The following is a 19,262-nucleotide window of genomic DNA, read 5'->3' on the forward strand; positions in this document are numbered from 1 at the left end:
ACTGTACAAGTTCACTCATTCAGCCAACTAATACTGCCATCTTCTGGTAAAAAAGAATATTACTCTACAATGACATCAGGTAAGAGAAAATGGGCTTTGCATCAGTCACAACATTGCCTTTGCAACAAAATTCAGAAAAAACATAGGGGATCACAGTCACAGTAAAACTCATTCAGTGAAAACTCTGAAATTTATTTTATTCTTAAACTCAATATTAATAAACTTTTTATTAATTTAAGTTATCAAGTTAATGAATTATTAAATTATTAAACTTAAACAGTTTAACAATTCACAATATGTAAACTAATAAGTTGGGCGGTCTTTTATTAATAAAATCTAAACTTATATGAAAATATTCAGGGCACCACAAGCCACTTACTCAGATTCATGCGTGAGCAGCATTTTATTGGTAAGTCTGGTTCATGTTGTTCAACCACTGGCCAAAATAATGGCGTCACCACGTGGAAGATATTCTTTCAGCTTTTTTACTTTGCAAATCAAGCAAAGACCTGAAACCAAATTGTTTTTGTTGAATAGCTAAGTGGTCTGCCTTCAAAAAATTTAAATGAAAAATAATAATGAAAGCAGAGGGTAAAATATGAAACCATAAAAAATTATGACTTTATTGTACATTCTCTGGCTTTTGTGTGCCCTTTATATGAACTGTTTGAAACATGGACTTCATCAGCAGCTGACAGAGGACTTATTTCTGCTCAGTTACTTATAAACACAAGCACATCTAAAGGAATATAGCAAGCAATGTTGCTTTTAACAATAATAGCTTTGGGTTAAAACAATGCATGAAAACAAATCTAGTTCACTTTAAGAGTTTGAAAATCTCCAAATAAAACTTTAAAAACCCTTTGGAAATAATCGCTCCTGCTGCAGCTGTCACACAGTGGACAGGTTGCCAGTCTGATGTTAAGGCATAAAAATAAGAGCAATCATTAATGGGACATCAGCATAATTCAAGACTTCGTGGAAACATTCATAAAGAAGTTAGAAAAGCTTCCTGTTAGAGGTGAGTGATGTAAAAAATACCCACTTATGCCCTTCTTGTATTTTCAGATTACAGTGCTTCACATTTTATCTGAACAGCATGCGTCGGGTGTGGTAGAAGATCAAAGATTTCCCAAATTGTGTAAAAAGGGTGGATATTATAGTTTTGTTTAAGTCCTTATCACATTTTTAGACTTGTCCAATCTGAAGAAAGGGGAAGAAAATACACCAGGTCAAGTTCACCAATTACGAAAACAGTGGTGTAAACACTCCAGGAAGTTACAGATAGAGTCAAGAAACCTTTCCCAGAAGCACAAAGACAGAATATGTTGTTTTATGATTCATTGGGCAACACTAGGCGATTGCTGCGCTAAGCTAAGCAAACAAGGTTCTGCTACTACTTTCTGTTTAAGTTTAACCAGATTGACAATTCAATTCTAAAAGAAAGTCGGGTATGAGAGAAGAGTACATAGCGTCTGTGTTTCCTGCTACTTTCTGCGCCACACAGGTATGGATGTTTGTCTGGGAGCCACACCGTCACTGCAGGGCATGTAGTGAGTGCTGGTTTTCAAGCATACAGGAGTCAGTTTCAGACACACAAAGCAGAACTCTTTCTGACAGCGAGGACAGATGATGTTCTTGCAGCCTGTTTTGTCATGCTCCACTATCTCACCACAGGTGGGACAGGCTCGGATGGAGGGACAGGCATTGACCCCCTGAACCTGAGGGAGATCAGTAGTCTTGCAGTTCTTGAGAACTTCGAGTTCGTGCCTTACGCAGCCATCATTATCACAGCGGTCTGATCGTGGAGCTCTACCTTTCCACGGCCTCAAACATTGGCAGCAGAAGTCATACGCTTTGTTATTGTCTGCTGTGCAGATTGTGCACCTCACACTCAGGTTAGTCAGGTCCTCTCTCTCCATATAAGTCTTGCAACCAGGACACTGTTGTGAGAAAAATTAAAAGAATAGTTTAAAATTTGAAAAGTAAAACATTTTGTGCTTTCCTCTATATCTAGGATAAATTGCAGTCCCTTGGGCTGGAAAAGCCTGCATACACCCAGCCTGCAGCCCCACAAACTTTGCATGCAGAGTTGAGTTTAAAGGCTAGAAGGCCACACCCTGACAAGATCTCCAAAGAGTGGTGCTCTCGGCCAAACGCATCATTCGATCAGAGCTTCCTGACCTGCTGTGCACCTACACCAAGCGGTGCAAGACCAAAGCCAGGAAGATTATGATGGACGTCTCCCATCCCAACAATGGACTCTTCTCACTGTTGAGATCTGGGAAGAGCTTCCGCTCCCTTAAGGCCAAAACAGAGAGAATGAATTCTTCCCCCCTGCAATTCGGGCCCTGAACCAGGTGTAGAACTGGACTCTGCTACATCACATCACTACACACACTCTGTTTATTTCTTCTTATAATTTCTTTCTTAAATTGTTATTTGCATATTTTTTTTACTGTAAATTTCTAAATTTAAAATCTGTAAATTTTGTACATTTCTTTATTGTAGTTTAATGGTCGGACATTGCACAGCATTTCACTACATGTCATACTGTGTATAATTGAGCGTGTGACGAATAAAAATTGAATTTGAATTTGGAAATCTCTCTGTGTAGAGTTTGCTTGTTTCCCTTTAGGTACTCCAGCTTCCCCCTACAAACCAAATTCGTACTCATTCACCTATATTTGCATTATCTTATTTCCATCTATATCTACTTTGTGGGATCTTCGACTTCCTGTTCTTGTAACTTCTGGGAGTTTAAACATAAATTTTCAAGCAGGGAAGTTGAGTCGTCTTGCCCTGTGTCTTCCTGTCTTATGCCTGTTTGTTCATGATTGCTGAGTGGATTAGAGACACTCTCTATAGAAGACTTACTGTTTTCAGTTCACAGTAGTCTCTGGCTGCCAGCTGGGCAATCGTCTCTTCAAAGTAGGCCATCTCTTCAACTGTCAGTGCTGCCAGCCTGCGCACCTCTGGATAGGACCACACTTCACCACATGTCTCGTAGGTGTCCTCATTTAAAGCAGGGCACTTAAATTTGTACTGGCCCTGCAGGGACACAAAAGGTTTAATCACCCGTAATGGGGAAGACATTAGAGTGAGAAACTTTTTTCAAAAAAAGTTTAAATTGAAACAAAACAATAAAGTAGCGTGCCTGGCAACAAAGAGCTTCATCATACAAAGTCCTATCAAACCAGATGAGGATGAACTAAGGGTGACCTATGTGGCATTTCCATTTGACATGTTTTCTATTTTACAGTAAACACTGACCATAATTTGGAAAGAAAAAGAACAAAAATGAAGACAGAAAGAAACCTGATCCAGCAGACTGCGGCACCATCCGGTCAGAGATTCCGCTGTGACAGCATGACCGCAGGACATCTCTGCTACTAGACTGTCATCACCGGCTGCACAAAACAAAGAGAAAGCACAACGAGTTTCATATCAACGTGACATACAGTCCCTATTTGACCAATAGGAAGAGTTACCAAAATACTGAATATATGTGAGCATTTTCCTTACATAAGCTAACACCGTCATAACACGTGTATAACTGCTTTAGTTGGGTTAACTGGTAAAATAACAAGTATACAGACAACAGGTAAAACCGTGTATTTTAAACGTATTTTAGTTCTTACATAATGGATCCAGCTCATCCCTCCTGTTGACAAATGTCAGCGTCGTATCTTTGGGGTCGTAGCTCTTGTCATCCTGATCTTGTGTCGTCATTCTGGTTCAGACGAGGAGGTTTGCTCTCTGTCCACAAACTTGGTCTTGGTTTAAACACTACAGATGAAATTAGCACCGAGGCCCTTGCTCTGTCCTCCTCTTTTAAAGCACCAAGATTCAGCAGCCTGTTTAACTTTCAGTTTCTCTACGGCACTTACAACAAGTCACATGGTGCACGATAACAGGCTTGCATTCCCCTCTGATATATTCGCACTATGTGTACAGTTAACCCTTACAGCTTTAAGAAGCCTACCATAGAATATGAATATTAATTGTGGTTATGATAAACAGTTGTGCGTTGGCTTCAAAAATGACACCAATTAATGCTAACATTTGATAAACAAACGCTCCCTGGTCACATGACAAGCAAAGGTGGAAATCACCCCGTCATAATAAACATTTGTAAACAGTTTTACGCAGACGGAGAAGCAGAGATACTACCTTCAAAACAATAATACAATAATTAAAAATAATTAGAAGATGAAGAATTTTGAGCGAAAGTGAAAGAATTTATCTGCTCTCTGACGTCAAACCTTGGAGCCAAACAACTGTTCGCACTGACATATCTGTGACAGAGACTTTAGGAGCGCAACAAGTCGCACTTAAGCGCAACATGGGAAAAATCTACCAGGTTGTGGTTCATGGACTAAGGGGGCAGAAGATGATGGTGGACCTGTGCAACACTGAGGAGCAGTTTAAGAGCATGACAGTGAAACAGCTCAAGGAAAAATTGGCACAGAAGCTTCCGGAGACCGCAGGTAAGACAGCAGATAATAAAACAGTGTATCTGTGCTTTTATGTTGCTGATTAATACAAAGGCATATTTACTGTAATGAGATTCTTTATATAAAGTTCTAATCCTAAAGTAAAACTCAGTAGCTTGAAGTGAAAGTAAGGAAGTGGCGATAATAAATAATGGTTTGATGAAAGTGCATTACAGTATTTCAGATACTTTTGTGTCTGTGCGCGTGCGCGTGCGATTTTAAAAAGTTAGTGTCAATAGAAGCTGAGCGAAGTAAATAGTGAAGCCCAAAATGAAAGTAAGCTAGCTCAAGAACAATTAGTGCAAACTCTACATCAAACTGCTCAAGTTCATATAGGTATTTGTAGTTGAAGAGTTTCAAGAGCAAAAATGTTAAAGCAGTTAGAGAAAAAAATAGAAATAAGGAGGGTTCTTTTCTTAAATCTTGTATACATTTGAATCAATATGATAAATCTAGTGTGTGTGTGTGTGTGTGTGTGTGTGCAGGAGAGGAGGCTCTGCGGCTGATATTCACAGATAAGATGCTGGATGGAGACGACACCCTTCTGTCTGACTATGGAATCCAGCACATGTCTGTCCTCCACATGGTGATGAAAGTTCCTGGAGGACTGAAAGCTTGACTAAGACCATCTTTACCTGTCGTACCACTACTGCTGCTACTTTCTGTGGAGCTTCATAAAACCTCTTGACACTGTTTACATGTAATGCAAATGGTACACTTATTATACTGTTTTACTGTTTAATGACAATGACAATGACAATGACAATCATCCTTTATTCCAAATGCAACGCGAGTCTGTGTTGTTCTATGAAATAAAACATTTTTCCAGTTATTTTCTTTGTATTTTTGATTATTTTTAATTTATATTTAATCTTTATTTAAATTTTTTTTCAGTTACCATAATAGTCCCACAGTCTTGTAGAAGGCCATAAAATACTTAACGCTTCTGTATACTTGCTTTGAGTAATTTCAAGAAATTGGCAATGACAAAGGACACACAAAGGACTAGAAAAGCGCTATACAAATACAGGTCATTTACCATTTACCATTTTGATTTTCACTTTTCCCATTTTAGCTATAGTTACAAAATATTGTATAAATATGATCTTAAATCAATTTTTTAATTTCATTTCTCTAAAATGGTTTTCGTAGTTGGTGCTAGTTCTAAGTTTAGTTTCAGTTAAGTTTAATAGCCATGTTCTCTCTTAAGTGCTTCATCTCCAATAATTTGTTCAGTTGTTACAAAACATTCACAAAGCATATTCAACAGTAAATCAAGAGCTTGTCACTGGTGTCTTTTGATAAATATTGTATTTGCTGAAGATCCAGCTGCAGGTTCTCTGACTCTTGAGACTGAGTCTGAGCACAGACTATCATGATCCCGCAAAGTTAACAAAGAGGTAGTGATCTAACTCAAAATAGAGAACTGAAATGATCCATTAGGACTACAAAAAGTGTCTTGAAGTCAGCAGATTCCAAGAGCTTTAGTTCAAACAACATGGACATAAGTACACAATATTACATACTTACTTTGTCAAGATCCCGTGGAAGACTCAAATTGTCATCCTCAAATGAGAGGACGCTGGGTATGATTTTCAAGAAAAACCCAGGAACCATCAAGCCTCAAGCATGCCATCGATGTATAACTGCTGGAACACCAGTTTTACTGTTCATAGTGAAGACAGCTATACATCTCTGCTGACCAAGAACGAAGGCACTGCTCCATAATCAGCACCTTCAAGTTTGACTGAAATTTGCAGCTGCTCACATTTCAAGCCAAATCTCGTCTGGGTTTTTATGGTCAAAATAGACAAGGATTGAATTATTTGGCCACAAAACAAAGAAGTATGTTTGAAGGAGTAAAGATGAGGCTTGTGAACTTTTTGCCGGAAAACTTTTATCAGTTTTCTTTAAAGTTACAGAGTGGTGGATAAGTCTATTTAACCATCCAGTGGAAGATATGTGTGATACTGTTGAATACTTTGAGAGTTTATCACGGTTATGTGAGCAAGACATTTTGTTCTCTAAAAAAAAGAAAAAAGAGAGAAATTACCCAACTGTGGTGTTTGGTATGTGTCCATGGCAACCTGTTGCTTCACATCATGTTTGTCTTAATAAAAAAGTGTTTTGAAGTAATCTGTCAGTCGAAGCTGTGAGAGGTGAATAAGGAGCTTCACACAGACAGCATTACCACAAAGGGCAAAGGTTTACTTCAACTGCAGTACAATAAACCCATTATTTGACAAATAAAGCTGGACTGTTAGCAGAAATAGTTAAAAAATATTGTTATTCTGTGGTCACATGACCTTTTATTGCTGCAAAGAAACTGAAAGCATATAAAACTCTAGGTGCATGCTCAATCATCCAGGTAAGTAAATCCCCAAAAGTTGATTCTGTTCATCTGGACGCAGCGTTTTCAGTGGGAGAAAAGTTTGGTCACTTATCCAAGTGACTTCTTCGGTCTTAGAGACTGACGAAGCCACTTGGACGAGTGACAAAACGTTACATCCAGATGAACAGAATCAGCTTTTTGGGACAAAATCTACTATCTATCTTCTTAAAAGCTTATCCAGTTTTAGCTCAGAGGTAGCTGGCACACATCTCTACAATGAAAACAAACGATGAAAAATAAATCCCTTGACCACCTGAAAACCAAAAAAGATTTTCTAAATAAGACTTTGTTACTGAAAATAAAAAAAATCACCTTGTAAGGTGATTAGGTTAATTGGATAATCCAAAATGTCACTAGGTGTCAATGTGCGAGTGAATGTGAGTGTGAATGGTTGTCTGTCCCTGTGTGTTAGCCCTGCGACAGACTGGCGACCTGTCCAGGGTGTACCCCGCCTCTCGCCCTATGACAGCTGGGATAGGCTCCAGCGCCCCCCGCGACCCTGAAAAGGATAAGCGGAAGCGAATGGATGGATGGATGGACCCTGTAAGGTATTATCAGGCTGAATCACAGGGTTACAGGCAGAGGTATTTATAGTTTTAAAGACACGTTTCCTGGTACAACAAATTCTCTGACATGATATGATCTCAGCTGAGGCTGAAGCAGTAAAAGAAGGTGTGGGGAGAAACGCCTATGAACTAAAGACTTGCCACATCATTAGGTACACTTGTTCAATTGCACAGTAGTTTCGCTTTCCAGTCAGCCAGTCACATGTGAGCAACTTAATGCATTTTGGCATGCAGAGTGCTGAGATGAATAGGAGCCAAAAACAACTAGTAACCATTCATTACAACCAGGTATGTAGGAGAGCATCTCTGTATGCACAACATGTTGAACCATGAGAAGCAGATGGTCTACAGCAGCATAAGAAGAACAGTAAACTGAGGCTGCACGTCACACAGGCCCATCAAAACTGGACAGCAGAAGATTGAAAAAGCATTGCCTGGTCTGATGAATCTCAATTTCTGCTGTGATATTCAGACAGAAACAACATGAAAGCATGGATCCACCCTGCCTGATATCAATGGTTCAGGATGGTGGTGTGAGGAATATTTTCTTGTCACACTTTTGGACCTTTAGTACCACGCAGACACTGAGTGATGCTTTCATGTCAGGTTAGATCAAAATCTCTGAGGAGGAGGTGTTTTCAGCTCCTTATTTAATCTGTGCCATAAATAATTTTCTTTGTCTCTATTGTAACTACTTAGCTTCACCTTAGTGGTTTCAGTGACTCTTTGTGCTCACATTTGCTCACATTTTGTTTCTATGTTCTGCGTTTCCATGTTTATGACTCTGATCATGTAGGATGTTTTCTTTTCCTTCATCAACTTATTCTTTGTCCTGAAATGTGTCACAGCACATCTCTGCTGTTGGTTTATCAGCACTAATCTTTCCTTCTATGTCCTGTTGAAAATCTGTGTTTGTTTTCGCCTTAGGAAATGTAAATATTGACCACATTTTGGAAAGAAGAAAAAAAGGAGAAAAAGGATGGAAAAAATGAAGAAAGACAGAAACTTGATCCAGCAGACTGCGGCACCGCCAGGTAGGCAGTGTGACGGCATAACCGAACAACATCTCTGGTACTAGAGTGTCTCCTGACCACTGCACAGAACAAAAACAAAAGACACTGAGTTTGATATCAGCATCACAAACAGTCTATATGTGACCAATATAAGGGAAATACCAAAACACTAAATATATGTGAGAATTTTTGTTATATAACCTAACACCATCATAACAAGTGCATATAACTGCTTTAGTTGGCTTAACTGGTAAAATTATAAGGGAAATTGAACCAAGGGTATCTCTTACTCATTTAAAGCACCAAGATTTAGCAGCCTATTTATCTTTTTATTTATTATCTTTTATTTCAACTTCTCTTGCAACAAGTCACTTGATGCATTATGACAGGTTTGGATTACCTTTTAATATGTTCACAGTTTGTGTACAATTAATACTTAGAACAGCCCCAAGGCTTTAAGTTGCCCACCACTGGATATGCATATTTACTTTAAATGAGAAGCATATTACAGGGAACAGCTGATAAACACTCCCCGATCAGAAGAATACTAGATACTAGCTTATTATTGTCAACAGAAACTGAGTGAAGCCCAAAATGAAACTAAGCTAATCCAAGAATTAATGGCTAAAACTGAATTTCAATGTTCATTGTAGTCATAGTTAAAGAGGTTTAGTGTGTGTTCTGTGTTTTAGTAGCTGCAATTCCAGCAGAACAAAAGAGACTTAGCAGCAGATTAGAATCGAGTGAAAAAACATTTATATATTTTCTGCCTCACCAAGTGAACACATTCAGGTGACAACACAATGAACTATTTGCAGAGCTGTAATTTTATAGGTGTGGTCCATTTGTGATGTTAGTAGAGAATCTATATTACACCTACAAATGCTGTAAATAAGACAATCAGTGAAAATGTGGGGTTTCAAGTCAATTTGAAACTGAAACTCTGAACACAACCTGCTCCTGATCAGGTTATGTGATCAGCATCAGGTTAGTAAACACAAATTAAACAGACTCCAGAAGTATGAAGAATAAAGGTCAAACACGAATGAAGACTAAGAACAAAAAAGAACAATGAAAACCAACAAAACTCATAAAAGAATAAAAGAAAAAAAGAAAGGAATACAAAAATATGATCATGTTCAGTTAATCAAGACCAACAACATAAGCTACTTGAATATTTGTTAAATAGTTAGGTACAAAGCAATTTGGGAAAATAATAGTGATAATAATAATTTTCCATTAACTAAATCTTAAATAGTCTGTCATTTGTTCAATGTGACATCAGGGTTTTGCAAACAATAACTTAGAACCACTAGTTTCAGTGTAAACTATATACTTGTGTTCCCTTCAGTGAAAATTAAACAAAAATATGCCACTAGTGGAAACATTATTTTTGCTTCAAAACTACTTTCTCAGATTACCATTTATACCATTTATACTAAAATCCAAGAAAAAAGGAACAGTCACATGAAATAACTGATATTAAAAACAATACTGGGAAATATTAAACCAGGAAACAATATTTTTAAGAAATCAGTCTGGTCATTAAACAAACTGCATCACAGTTAAAGAGGGTTTATGTTACAAAATCACAATTAAATAGGATAGAGTAAAAAAAATAGCAAAAATCGTGTTTTCTTTTTCACAGCAAATGATTCTAAAGATGCTTAAAACAATAAAAATATATGGGTATGTTGTTTGTTTGTTTGTTTTGTTTTCTTGCCTTTTTCTTCTTGCTGATAAAATGAGCACAACACACATACTGCATTCTCCAATTAAATCAAAATTAAAGTAGTTACACTTATTAAAGAGCTCCTGCATATGGGTTGTATGCTACTGATCTCTGTGGCCTGTTTATAATGTCTTCAATTAAAGATGATTAACTTATGCTGAATTAGCACAAGTTGAGGCTTGTAAAATATATAATCTTTTAAAAAATATTTCAACTTAATCTGACTCCAAATTCTGGTCTGGCCTTTTCAGTTTTTTCTTTGCCTGTGCAAAAAACCCAGTAGTTTTCTTTTGTTTTTCTTTTTTAATTTTCTTTCTGTGCTGCCGCTGTTTATTATTTCTAAATGGGTTGCACCCACATGTCTCATTTGTTTCATCATATTCTGAACCTGCAGCTTCTATTTCTTCATCATCCAGTTCATGACTTTTGTTGTATGTTGAATAACTTGTGTCATTATGTTTTTGTTCTTCTCTTTTGGTTCTTCTTTTCTGGTGCTCTGGCAAACTTGACTCATTCGGTTTTACTCCCCTGGGCTTGATTGCATTGTTTGCTTGCAATTTAGTTTCAGTCTTTCCTTCATTATTTTTGACATGTCTCTCAGAGCTGCCCTGTGAGGTTTTCTCTACAGTTTCTATTCCCGTGTTCTTCAGCTTTGTCCCAGAATGCTCTCCATCAGAGTTCTGCTTTTTTTCTACAGAAGTTATTTGAACATTTCCTGACTTCTGTGAACCACGTCCTCCTTCTGTGATTTCCTTAATCTCAGTGCTGACCTTTGGTTGACAACTCTCTGCTTTCGTTTTTTCATTAGTACCAACATCCTGGTTTTCTTTCTGTATTTCTGTAGTTTCTGATCCTGCTGGTCTCTGAAGGGATTTCTCTCTTATCTGAATTTGTTCAGTATTTCCTTCATATCCTTTCACTTTCATCTCTTCCTCCACATCAACATCTTTTTGTGTTTTAGCAGCACTAATTACATTCTCTGCTGTGTTTTCCCCAAAATTACTGTGGTCATCTTTATTAGCTCCTTTTATTTCTGTCTTGTCCTCCTCCATATCACTGATTTCTCTCTGTACACAAGCATCATTATTTGAATTTGTAACACTTATCTCCTGCATGTTCAATGTATCACTGTATCCATGTTCATGAATCTGATCATCTTTTATTATGTTTTCTTTTCCAACAACTGTTTCTTTATTTTGAAGTGTGTCACAGCACATCACTGCTGTTGGTATATCAGCACTAATCTTTCCTTTTGCATCACTTTGAAAATCTGTTTTTGTTTTCTCCTCCTTGGCATGAGTGTCACTACAGTTGTAATAAATTTCAACTGTTTGTTTATCCTCCTGATGTTCATATATGTTCTCTCTAACAGCTGGAGGCTCTGCATGGCTTTTTTTCTCTGACTGTTTATCTTCAGCCTTTTCATCTTTATCTGGTTTATAATCCACTAATTTACTCATCTCACACTGTCTGTTTAGATCAGCACATACTGCTGATGTGTCACTAACATCAAGTTTAAAATCAGGATTATTATCTGTATGTCTTTGATCCAGGTCATCACTTCCAGTGGTTCCATTGTCCTTATTTAGTTCTTTGTCCGGAGGATCTACATTACAGGGAGTGTCAGGTGATCTCTCTGGTTCTTGTAAGCGAGCAGCCTTTGGATTATCCTCGGTGTCTTTCTCCTCCGCGTCTTCTCTCTTTCTCTTATTTTTCCCATCTTGACTCTGATCATATTCATTACTGATGGTGGGTGGTTCACTGATGGACACTTCCGTGGACTCTTGAATACCAGTATCTGAGGCATGAAGCACAAAGTAAAAACAAAGGCATGCAGGCACCAAACAACTGAAGAAACCACAATAAAATATCTCCTCTTACCTTTCTGTTTCCTGTAAAACAGAAGATATGCAGTCTGGAACCTAATAGACAAATATGATATGTAATAAATATGTTACTGTCGCATGCAGTGATTTATTTGGCTAATATTTTAAAACAGATTTATTTTTTGCAGCAGTGTTTTCTGACTTATTAATATGTGTCTGTGTATGTTGATATTTTACCGTAAATATTTAAAGATACACCTGTTTACATTTTCTTCATTCATTTTATTATTTTCGCTTTTGCACAGGAGAGTTTAGAGATAGAGTTGAAACAATCTGCAGTTGTGATTAAAGTACAGTGCCATAGGATACTTCAACATGTAGCACAGTATATTTGAGAAAAGTGTATTGAAGGCATGTTTTGTTTGATACAAACGGGGCCGACTCTACGTTGGGGCAAGAGGGGGCGTTGCCCCCTGAAACAAACGTCCTGCTCCCTTAAGTCAAACTTTTTGAAGTTGTTAAAGAAAATAATAGATAATAAATAGAATAATAGACAAACTGAATATGGATAAGAATTACTACAGTAGCTGAAATATCAGCTGGAAAAGGCACAATAGGTTTCATGTCTCGTTTGTTCTTTTCCTCCGTGCTCTGTTTGTGTGCATCCGCTCTCCCCCCAGCTATCTGATCACTGTTAGTACGCAAATGACCCGGTGTCAGGTTTCTCAGTAGGCAGGGCAGAACAAAATTAAGCAGCTAATTTCTGTCTTCAAAATCATAGCGACTGTAACTGACAGTGAATTATTTTAATATTTATTAGAAACATTTTTGTAATTTTTCTTTAAATGCGGAACTTTGTTTTGAAACTTGCTGAAGTGGAAGTATAGCACGGTTGCACCGTGGGTTTTGCCGCATCTTGCCACCGCTTTCAAGCTGGACTCAAGTTTATAAAGAACACATGTCAAAGTATTGTGGTGAAGTTAAATCCAATTTATTAACCTCCCTTTAAGATGAAGTGCAGCTGCGAAGAACGTACCTTCTTCCGTTTGGCTATGGCAGGCAATGAGGTGCGTTTATTGTGTCTCTGTTAATTTGAATTTCCATGGAATCGCGGTAAACAGGTATTTATGTTTCTACACAAATAAACAAATAAGCTTAAAACAAGACAAAATGTGTTATGTTCTACAATTTTTTATTAGTATGCATGTATTATGTATTGTCTTTGTATTGTCTTTTTTAAATATATATATAACTTGGCCTACCCTTTTTTAGTTTTGTTAATATTGGGAATAGTGAGTAGTATTATTGTTGGGTTTAAACATATTTAATGTAGGACATCCAATTAAGGTAAATTTCATGTTTTTTTGTTGTTGTTGTTAGAATCTCACGAGCAATATTTTATTTTATTTTTTCTTCTTTTGTTTTTAATGAGGTCAGGGGGTTCGCGTGCCTCAGTGACCCTAAAAGCTAGATTTGCTACATTTCTGTCTGCCCACATATATATAGATTTCTAGAACCGGCCCTGGATACAAACGTGAAAAGTTACGAAATAATTGGAAAATAATGTACAGTGGGGATACAAAGCACAAAAACTTACCTCTCAGTGGTATCCAGCTGGAATGGCTGATAATCAGCCTGATGGTGTAAAAAATAATAAAGTTTGACATGATGGATTTGTTTGGCCACTGTAAGTCATAAGTAATGTAAACTATTTAGATATCAACAATGAATGAGTGTTTAGTCCTACCTCTGTGACAATGGTATCATCAAATCGATACCATTTGTCTCCATGTTTCTCCTGGATCTTGATTGTTGCACTGTAATGTCCACCTCTCATATCCCCAAAATGATCCACAAACGCATACAGTTCATATATCTGATTCTGATTACCGGAGGAAAAATGGAAAGCATCAGAATGACTGAAGAAAACAAACAGGATTATGATAAAATACTAAAAATATTCTGTACATGTACCTCTGGTATCTGCAGTGTGTAGGGAACCTTCACAGAACAGGTGATTTTGATGTATTTCATGTATATATAGTTGAACTCAAACCTCTTCAGCAGCAGACACAAAACATCTGGATGATGCTTTATTACATCTGTCTGAATGAAAAACATTCAATTCAATTCAGTTTTATTCATACAGCACCAAATCACAATAACAGTCGCCTCAAAGAGTTTGTCTGTTCCCAATACATGTTAATATGGTTTAGTAATTGTATTTAATGAATCATAAAACAATCATAAACTTTTTTTTTAAACTCACCATAGTAGCATCAACTTTGTCATCACACTGCTCACAGTACATCTGATTTTCTCCACAGAAATCTGAAGGTTTAAAAAACTCTCCAATTCCTTTTTCCTGAAAAACAAATACACCCATGTTATTTAAAATCAGCTCAAACAATCATGTGATGACCAGTGAAGTGAAGAATGTTTCCATGAGGAGGAAGATTTAAACATGACCTACTAACTTTATTAATTCAGACTCAAAGGTTAAGATATATTGCTTAAGAGAAAAGTGTGGGGGGGGGGAAACAATCCAAACCAGTAAACATATATACAACTTCTCATGTTAGCATTCATTTGGACTCTAGGAGCTGATTTAAATCATTTTTAGCTTAACCAGTTACCTGATATAAAATTACCACACCAGCTTTTTTTTGTAGTTTTGCCTCCGTACACCACCACAGTGGGTTGTAAATCAGTCAGTATGTGACTGAAGTGCAGACTTTCAGGTTTAATTCAACAATTTTTAAAAAGAATTTTGTATGACCTGTATCAAAATTACAGCTTTTTTTTGGACACAGATCCCACTTTTTCAAAATTAATTGGACAACTGACTGACAAGCAATTTTTTGTCGAGATCAGGACTATTTGCTTGTTCTTTCATGACAAAGTCAGCATATCTGAGATTGATTCAAAGTATCGAATGTGTGCCTTTATATCTTATTTCTTTAATTTTAATTTAATATAAATTGTGAAACCCAAAGATAAGTTAGTGGAAGTCAGAGAAGCCATGATTAAGCTAAAAAATCTTCAGTATTCCATTTTTTTCCGAGATCATTTCTGTACATTTTCCTGCTAAATAATCAGATACTTTAGACAAACCGAAAAACTCAAAACGGTGAACATATATGGTATACACCTATATTCTTCATTATGATTCTTTTCCACTCACTAATATCAAACAAAAGAGGGAGACTGAGTTGGAAGTACAGATTCAGACTTCTGGTAAGACAAAGCACTGCACAGAATCCACTTAAGCAAAGCTAAATGTTAAACTTTATGCAGTGGATAGAATAAAACAGTCATCATTTACTGAGCAAAATATGAAAACATTATATATCTTTTACTGGCAAAAGGATGTAAGCTCAAAATGTTTTCTCACAGCTGTCATATCCTGGCAGACAGAAACATGCTGAGAAGTTTGCAGCTTGTGAGATCCTTACCACACTGTAGTCTTCACCGCAGGAATCCACCAGTGAAAGAGGAAGATGCCAAAATGGTGCATCTCTGTCAGTCTCTACATGACCTTCGGAGCAGGTGGTCTTGTTTGCTAACTGACCGTGGAAGATCTGAAAATACAGATGCACAAAAATCTCTTCATTTCCTTTCAGTTATAATTAGAAAGCATTTGTTCACAACAAAAGTTGTCCAAAGCATTTTATACTGTAAGGCAAAGACCCCACAATTAAAAAGTGATATATTGATCCATTGTATGGATATAAATACCCTTTGGTATCGATGAAGACCTTACCTCTGATGCATCAGGACTGGTCATTCTTAAAATCCTCTCAAAGTACTCTGCAGCATCCTGCTGTTCATACACTGTGACAAATGCATATTATTATTATTATTATTTTTAAAAAGTCATTTTGTAATTTCAACCTACAATTTTCCATTGTTAGAATGATGAAATATTTGAATCAATAATAGTAATATTTTTAAAGTTATGCAGTGCTCAGGAATTTACAGTGTTAAAAAGGTTTTGCTGTTCTGTACCGTTGTCGATGCCCAGCTTCTTTGTTATTTTATATGTGTATGCTGTATACTTCTCCAAGTCATCAAATAACGCTTTCAAATCATGATCAAGGAACTCAGAGTGAGGTTTTTCTATAGAGTACCTACACAGGAAGTAAACATGAGTGATTAACAAATGCATTGTAAACTTCATATATGATAAATACAGAATCACGCTTAAAGCTGGACATCAACCTTGTCACAGCCTCTCTGAAGTCTTCGGTCATGAACAGCACCTGCAGCACACTGTTCAAGTAACATGTGGATCCTTGTTTCATCAGCCCATGGTACCTGTTAGCTGATGCGAAGAGAGAATGCATACAAAGAAGATATATATTTAAAACATTAGTCTTGATCATAAAATACCATAGAAGAGAAACAAAGGAAAAGAGTCAAACCGCTATAGATAGATAGATAGATATGTATGTATGTATTAGGAGTTTAACTGGATATTTTTTTCCAATGTTGATATTACTCTAAAATAATTTGGGAAAGCACGTGCCGATTTATATTGTGTTCCAAAATTTACAGTGCGGGGAAAAAGAGAGCCAATAAGTCCAAAGAACTGCCTGTAAACTTCCAAAATAAATTACGTTGACCTATAGATCAGGGCTATTTAGGCTTGGAGCATTGCCAGGAGTGTAGTGGCTTTAGTAACTGGAACAAGCAAAACTCTTTCTTTAGAGTCCAGTGTCTGTCCAAACTAAGTAATCAACCTAGTGCAGGAAATTGGTTAGAAAATATAATCTGAAAATAACTTCAGAAATCCTAAGAGAGATCTATAAATCAGCAATGTTCTGTCTATTAAACATTTATGATGATAAGGATGTTGATATAGGCTAAATGGAAAAAAGCCAGCACTCCAATTACATGAGTACTAAAAAGACAAAAAGGAAATTGAAATTCCTGCACGCTTGATAATTGTACAACTTCAACAATACGTCTGAGGAGGAAAACAAAAAAAGCTCTAAATATTTTCTAAAATCTTTGAAATATTTGTTGTAAACAATACCTCTGTTATGTCCGTTCATTTTCCCTGCCGTCCTGCGATCACTTGACTTCTGCACTGCTAAAGAAACGTCACCTTAAAAAGAAATACACCGCAATTAATAGCAGTAAGCAACCACTAAACAGCAACTAAACAACAACAACACGTACAAACCTTCCTTCCGTTTATTTCATTGCATTTCTCTGGATCCTTTAGAAACTACTTAGTTTATTCTCGACGCCAACAAGCAAACAAGCAAACTGCGACCGGCAAATTAAGTGAATTTAAAAGCCCCGGAATACTTTCTCTTTCTCTTCTAGTTGCTGCAATGTTGCATTCAGGCTGTGTTGGAAATCTCGAAATCATCAAAGGAGAGCTACATGACTGACAATTATATAGTTATTTCCCTTTCAGAACCCGATTATTAAAAATATGAATGAAGAACACCTTACATGTCCTGACTTAAAAACACATGTTAATTAACCCAGGAGTTTTTTTTTACATGGACTCCTTCTACACTTTATTTTCTGAACCTATTTTTAGTTTAGGACCTGAAATTAGTGTAAGATCAATTGGGTTGAATTTGAAATTTAAATAAGAGCGTAAACGCAGCACATGAAGTAATTAAACGAAGCAGGGCTTAAAGTTTCCTTTGGATTTTTACACAGTACACAGCTTATACTATGGTATTAATATACCACCATAAGAAAATATGTGTTGTGACCAGTGTTGGGTAAGTTACTTTAAATCAGTAACTTAGTTACATTACTAGTTACTTCTCTAAAAAAGTAACTCAGTTACTTCAAGTTACTCGTTACTTTCAGAGTAACTAGTTACTAGGGAAAGTAACTTTGGTTTTACTCAGAATTCTCTTGTTAATGTGTTGCTTCCGTAACTGGATACCCAGCAAGTTTGCCAGTCTTCTAGCTTGCTTACTTGCCACAAGTGCACTGTGCCACCTACCAATAGAAAGGAAAAAATAATGCGCACATTTCCACGAGAGAAATCCCACGCCTGGACCGTCGTTGACCGCCGCCATGATTCTAGCCTGCTTTTTACATCCAACACAAAAACTGCAGTCGTGGTGCTTTTGATTGTACTCAGAACTTGGAAATTCTGCCTTCTGAATAGGAAGATGTAGGTAACACCAGACTGCAGATGAGCTGCATACAGAGCTGGACTGGGACAAAAAAAATCGTCCCGGGCATTTTGACTAGAGACCGGCCCACCATTATAGGAAAAATCATAAAGCCTTTGAATGAAAATAAACACTGTTGTGACAGTGATGTACACTGTTCTGATGGTATATATGTATCAATCTATCAATTGTTTGTTGTAAGACTCAGATAATTATTTTTTTTTAAAGCGAGACATTTTAAATGAGAATAATAAAGAAAAGTATTTCTTTGTCCCCCCCTTTCCCTGTTAATGCCCTACCTGGCCCCCTGGCATCACTTTGCTAGACCCGCCCCTGCACAGTTACCAGCTGTCAGCTACTTAGAAAAGGATCCTGGTGTTATTTGTCTCTCAGAAACAGTTCATAACTTCCCTTCAACTCATCCATGTCACCTAAAAGGTAAACCTGTTTCTCCATCACCTGTTCAGCTCTGATGATTCAGTAAGGACATCTCCTGGTTTCATCTGCATGTTTCCCTCTCACCAGATAACCAAACCGATATCATGACCAGCAGCTTTACAGCTGTGGCTCCAGCAAACATCAGCTGATACTAGAAATTAATATTAAATAAATTCTAACAACAGCTGATCAAGCTTAAACGTGCTGCTGTTGTTTAACGCGACATCAGCTGGTTTCCTCTTTCTGGCGCAAAGTGGGCGATAAATAAACAAGAGAGAAAAGCCGATCAGCTGATCATTGATCAGTTTTATGATTGAAGTAGAAACAGGAGAGGAGAGAATGAGAGAAGAAGAGGCAGCTGTGCAGCTTCAGCTTTGTGTCTTTTTCATTGTAGCTGAAGTCCGGGACAAACTGTGTTCCTTTTCACCTCAGTACGAAACGCGTAATATTTTCTCTGAATACCAGACGATTCTGTTTTTTGGTTGGCAACTCTAATAATTAACCGTATGAACAAAATAAAGTTCAACATCAGTAACATAGCACCCACCCAGCTGTATAGAAACTCCGTCATGCTAGCTAGCACGCAGTACGAACATGTCAGCATACCGAAAATAAACTCCACCTAAACTTGGTTTATATCTGACCCA

The 19,262-nt window shown here is 37.1% G+C and overlaps 3 protein-coding genes and 1 long non-coding RNA gene across 5 annotated transcripts; 2 read left to right on the top strand and 2 right to left on the bottom strand.

Annotated features, from left to right (window-relative positions):
- Positions 1–592: 592 nt before the first annotated feature.
- Positions 593–3,988, bottom strand: LOC100692720 (putative E3 ubiquitin-protein ligase ARI6). The gene is made up of 4 exons (XM_003449354.5): positions 3,642–3,988; positions 3,319–3,410; positions 2,878–3,051; positions 593–1,943 (listed from the first exon to the last, which is right to left on the bottom strand). Exons 1-4 carry the CDS (start codon positions 3,730–3,732, stop codon positions 1,488–1,490), a joined length of 813 nt encoding a protein of 270 aa, XP_003449402.1. The 5' UTR covers positions 3,733–3,988; the 3' UTR covers positions 593–1,487.
- LOC112846456 (uncharacterized) lies at positions 1,756–2,516 on the top strand. Its single transcript, XR_003219424.1, has 2 exons — positions 1,756–1,898; positions 2,018–2,516. It is a non-coding gene; the product is annotated as an uncharacterized LOC112846456 (long non-coding RNA).
- Positions 3,989–4,250: 262 nt separating the features above from the next.
- On the top strand, positions 4,251–5,326 carry zgc:194655 (polyubiquitin). The gene is made up of 2 exons (XM_003449355.5): positions 4,251–4,490; positions 4,982–5,326. The coding sequence occupies exons 1-2, from the start codon at positions 4,346–4,348 to the stop codon at positions 5,113–5,115; spliced, it is 279 nt and encodes a 92-aa protein (XP_003449403.1). The 5' UTR covers positions 4,251–4,345; the 3' UTR covers positions 5,116–5,326.
- A 3,874-nt stretch (positions 5,327–9,200) lies between these two features.
- On the bottom strand, positions 9,201–17,667 carry LOC100705341 (ubiquitin carboxyl-terminal hydrolase 19). 2 transcript variants are annotated; one of them, XM_005454435.4, is made up of 12 exons: positions 17,214–17,667; positions 17,064–17,135; positions 16,247–16,349; positions 16,034–16,155; positions 15,789–15,859; positions 15,481–15,606; positions 14,295–14,390; positions 14,000–14,131; positions 13,773–13,907; positions 13,623–13,660; positions 12,081–12,121; positions 9,201–11,997 (listed from the first exon to the last, which is right to left on the bottom strand). In XM_005454435.4, the coding sequence occupies exons 2-12, from the start codon at positions 17,080–17,082 to the stop codon at positions 10,415–10,417; spliced, it is 2,466 nt and encodes an 821-aa protein (XP_005454492.1). In that variant the 5' UTR covers positions 17,083–17,135; positions 17,214–17,667; the 3' UTR covers positions 9,201–10,414. The 2 variants fall into 2 exon arrangements, with proteins under 2 accessions (XP_005454492.1, XP_025761289.1); XM_025905504.1 differs by lacking the exons at positions 16,034–16,155; positions 17,064–17,135; positions 17,214–17,667.
- Between the last annotated feature and the right edge of the window lie 1,595 nt (positions 17,668–19,262).

Source organism: Oreochromis niloticus, linkage group LG3 (assembly GCF_001858045.2).
Source record: "Oreochromis niloticus isolate F11D_XX linkage group LG3, O_niloticus_UMD_NMBU, whole genome shotgun sequence".
In the NCBI taxonomy this organism is placed as follows: domain Eukaryota; kingdom Metazoa; phylum Chordata; class Actinopteri; order Cichliformes; family Cichlidae; genus Oreochromis; species Oreochromis niloticus.

What these genes read in the sequence shown, in the direction of transcription:
- LOC100692720 (XM_003449354.5), bottom strand. Translation starts at nt 3,732, where the DNA reads ATGACGACACAAGATCAGGATGACAAGAGCTACGACCCCAAAGATACG. An exon ending in GGATGAGCTGGATCCATTAT is followed by an intron (nt 3,411 to 3,641) that starts GTAAGAACTAAA and finishes TGTTTTGTGCAG; the next exon opens with CCGGTGATGACAGTCTAGTA. An exon ending in GCCGCAGTCTGCTGGATCAG is followed by an intron (nt 3,052 to 3,318) that starts GTTTCTTTCTGT and finishes GTGTCCCTGCAG; the next exon opens with GGCCAGTACAAATTTAAGTG.
- LOC100705341 (XM_005454435.4), bottom strand. An exon ending in GCGGTGAAGACTACAGTGTG is followed by an intron (nt 14,391 to 15,480) that starts GTAAGGATCTCA and finishes TTTGTTTTTCAG; the next exon opens with GAAAAAGGAATTGGAGAGTT. An exon ending in CAGCTGGATACCACTGAGAG is followed by an intron (nt 12,122 to 13,622) that starts GTAAGTTTTTGT and finishes TTTGTCTATTAG; the next exon opens with GTTCCAGACTGCATATCTTC.
- zgc:194655 (XM_003449355.5), top strand. Translation starts at nt 4,346, where the DNA reads ATGGGAAAAATCTACCAGGTTGTGGTTCATGGACTAAGGGGGCAGAAG. An exon ending in GAAGCTTCCGGAGACCGCAG is followed by an intron (nt 4,491 to 4,981) that starts GTAAGACAGCAG and finishes GTGTGTGTGCAG; the next exon opens with GAGAGGAGGCTCTGCGGCTG.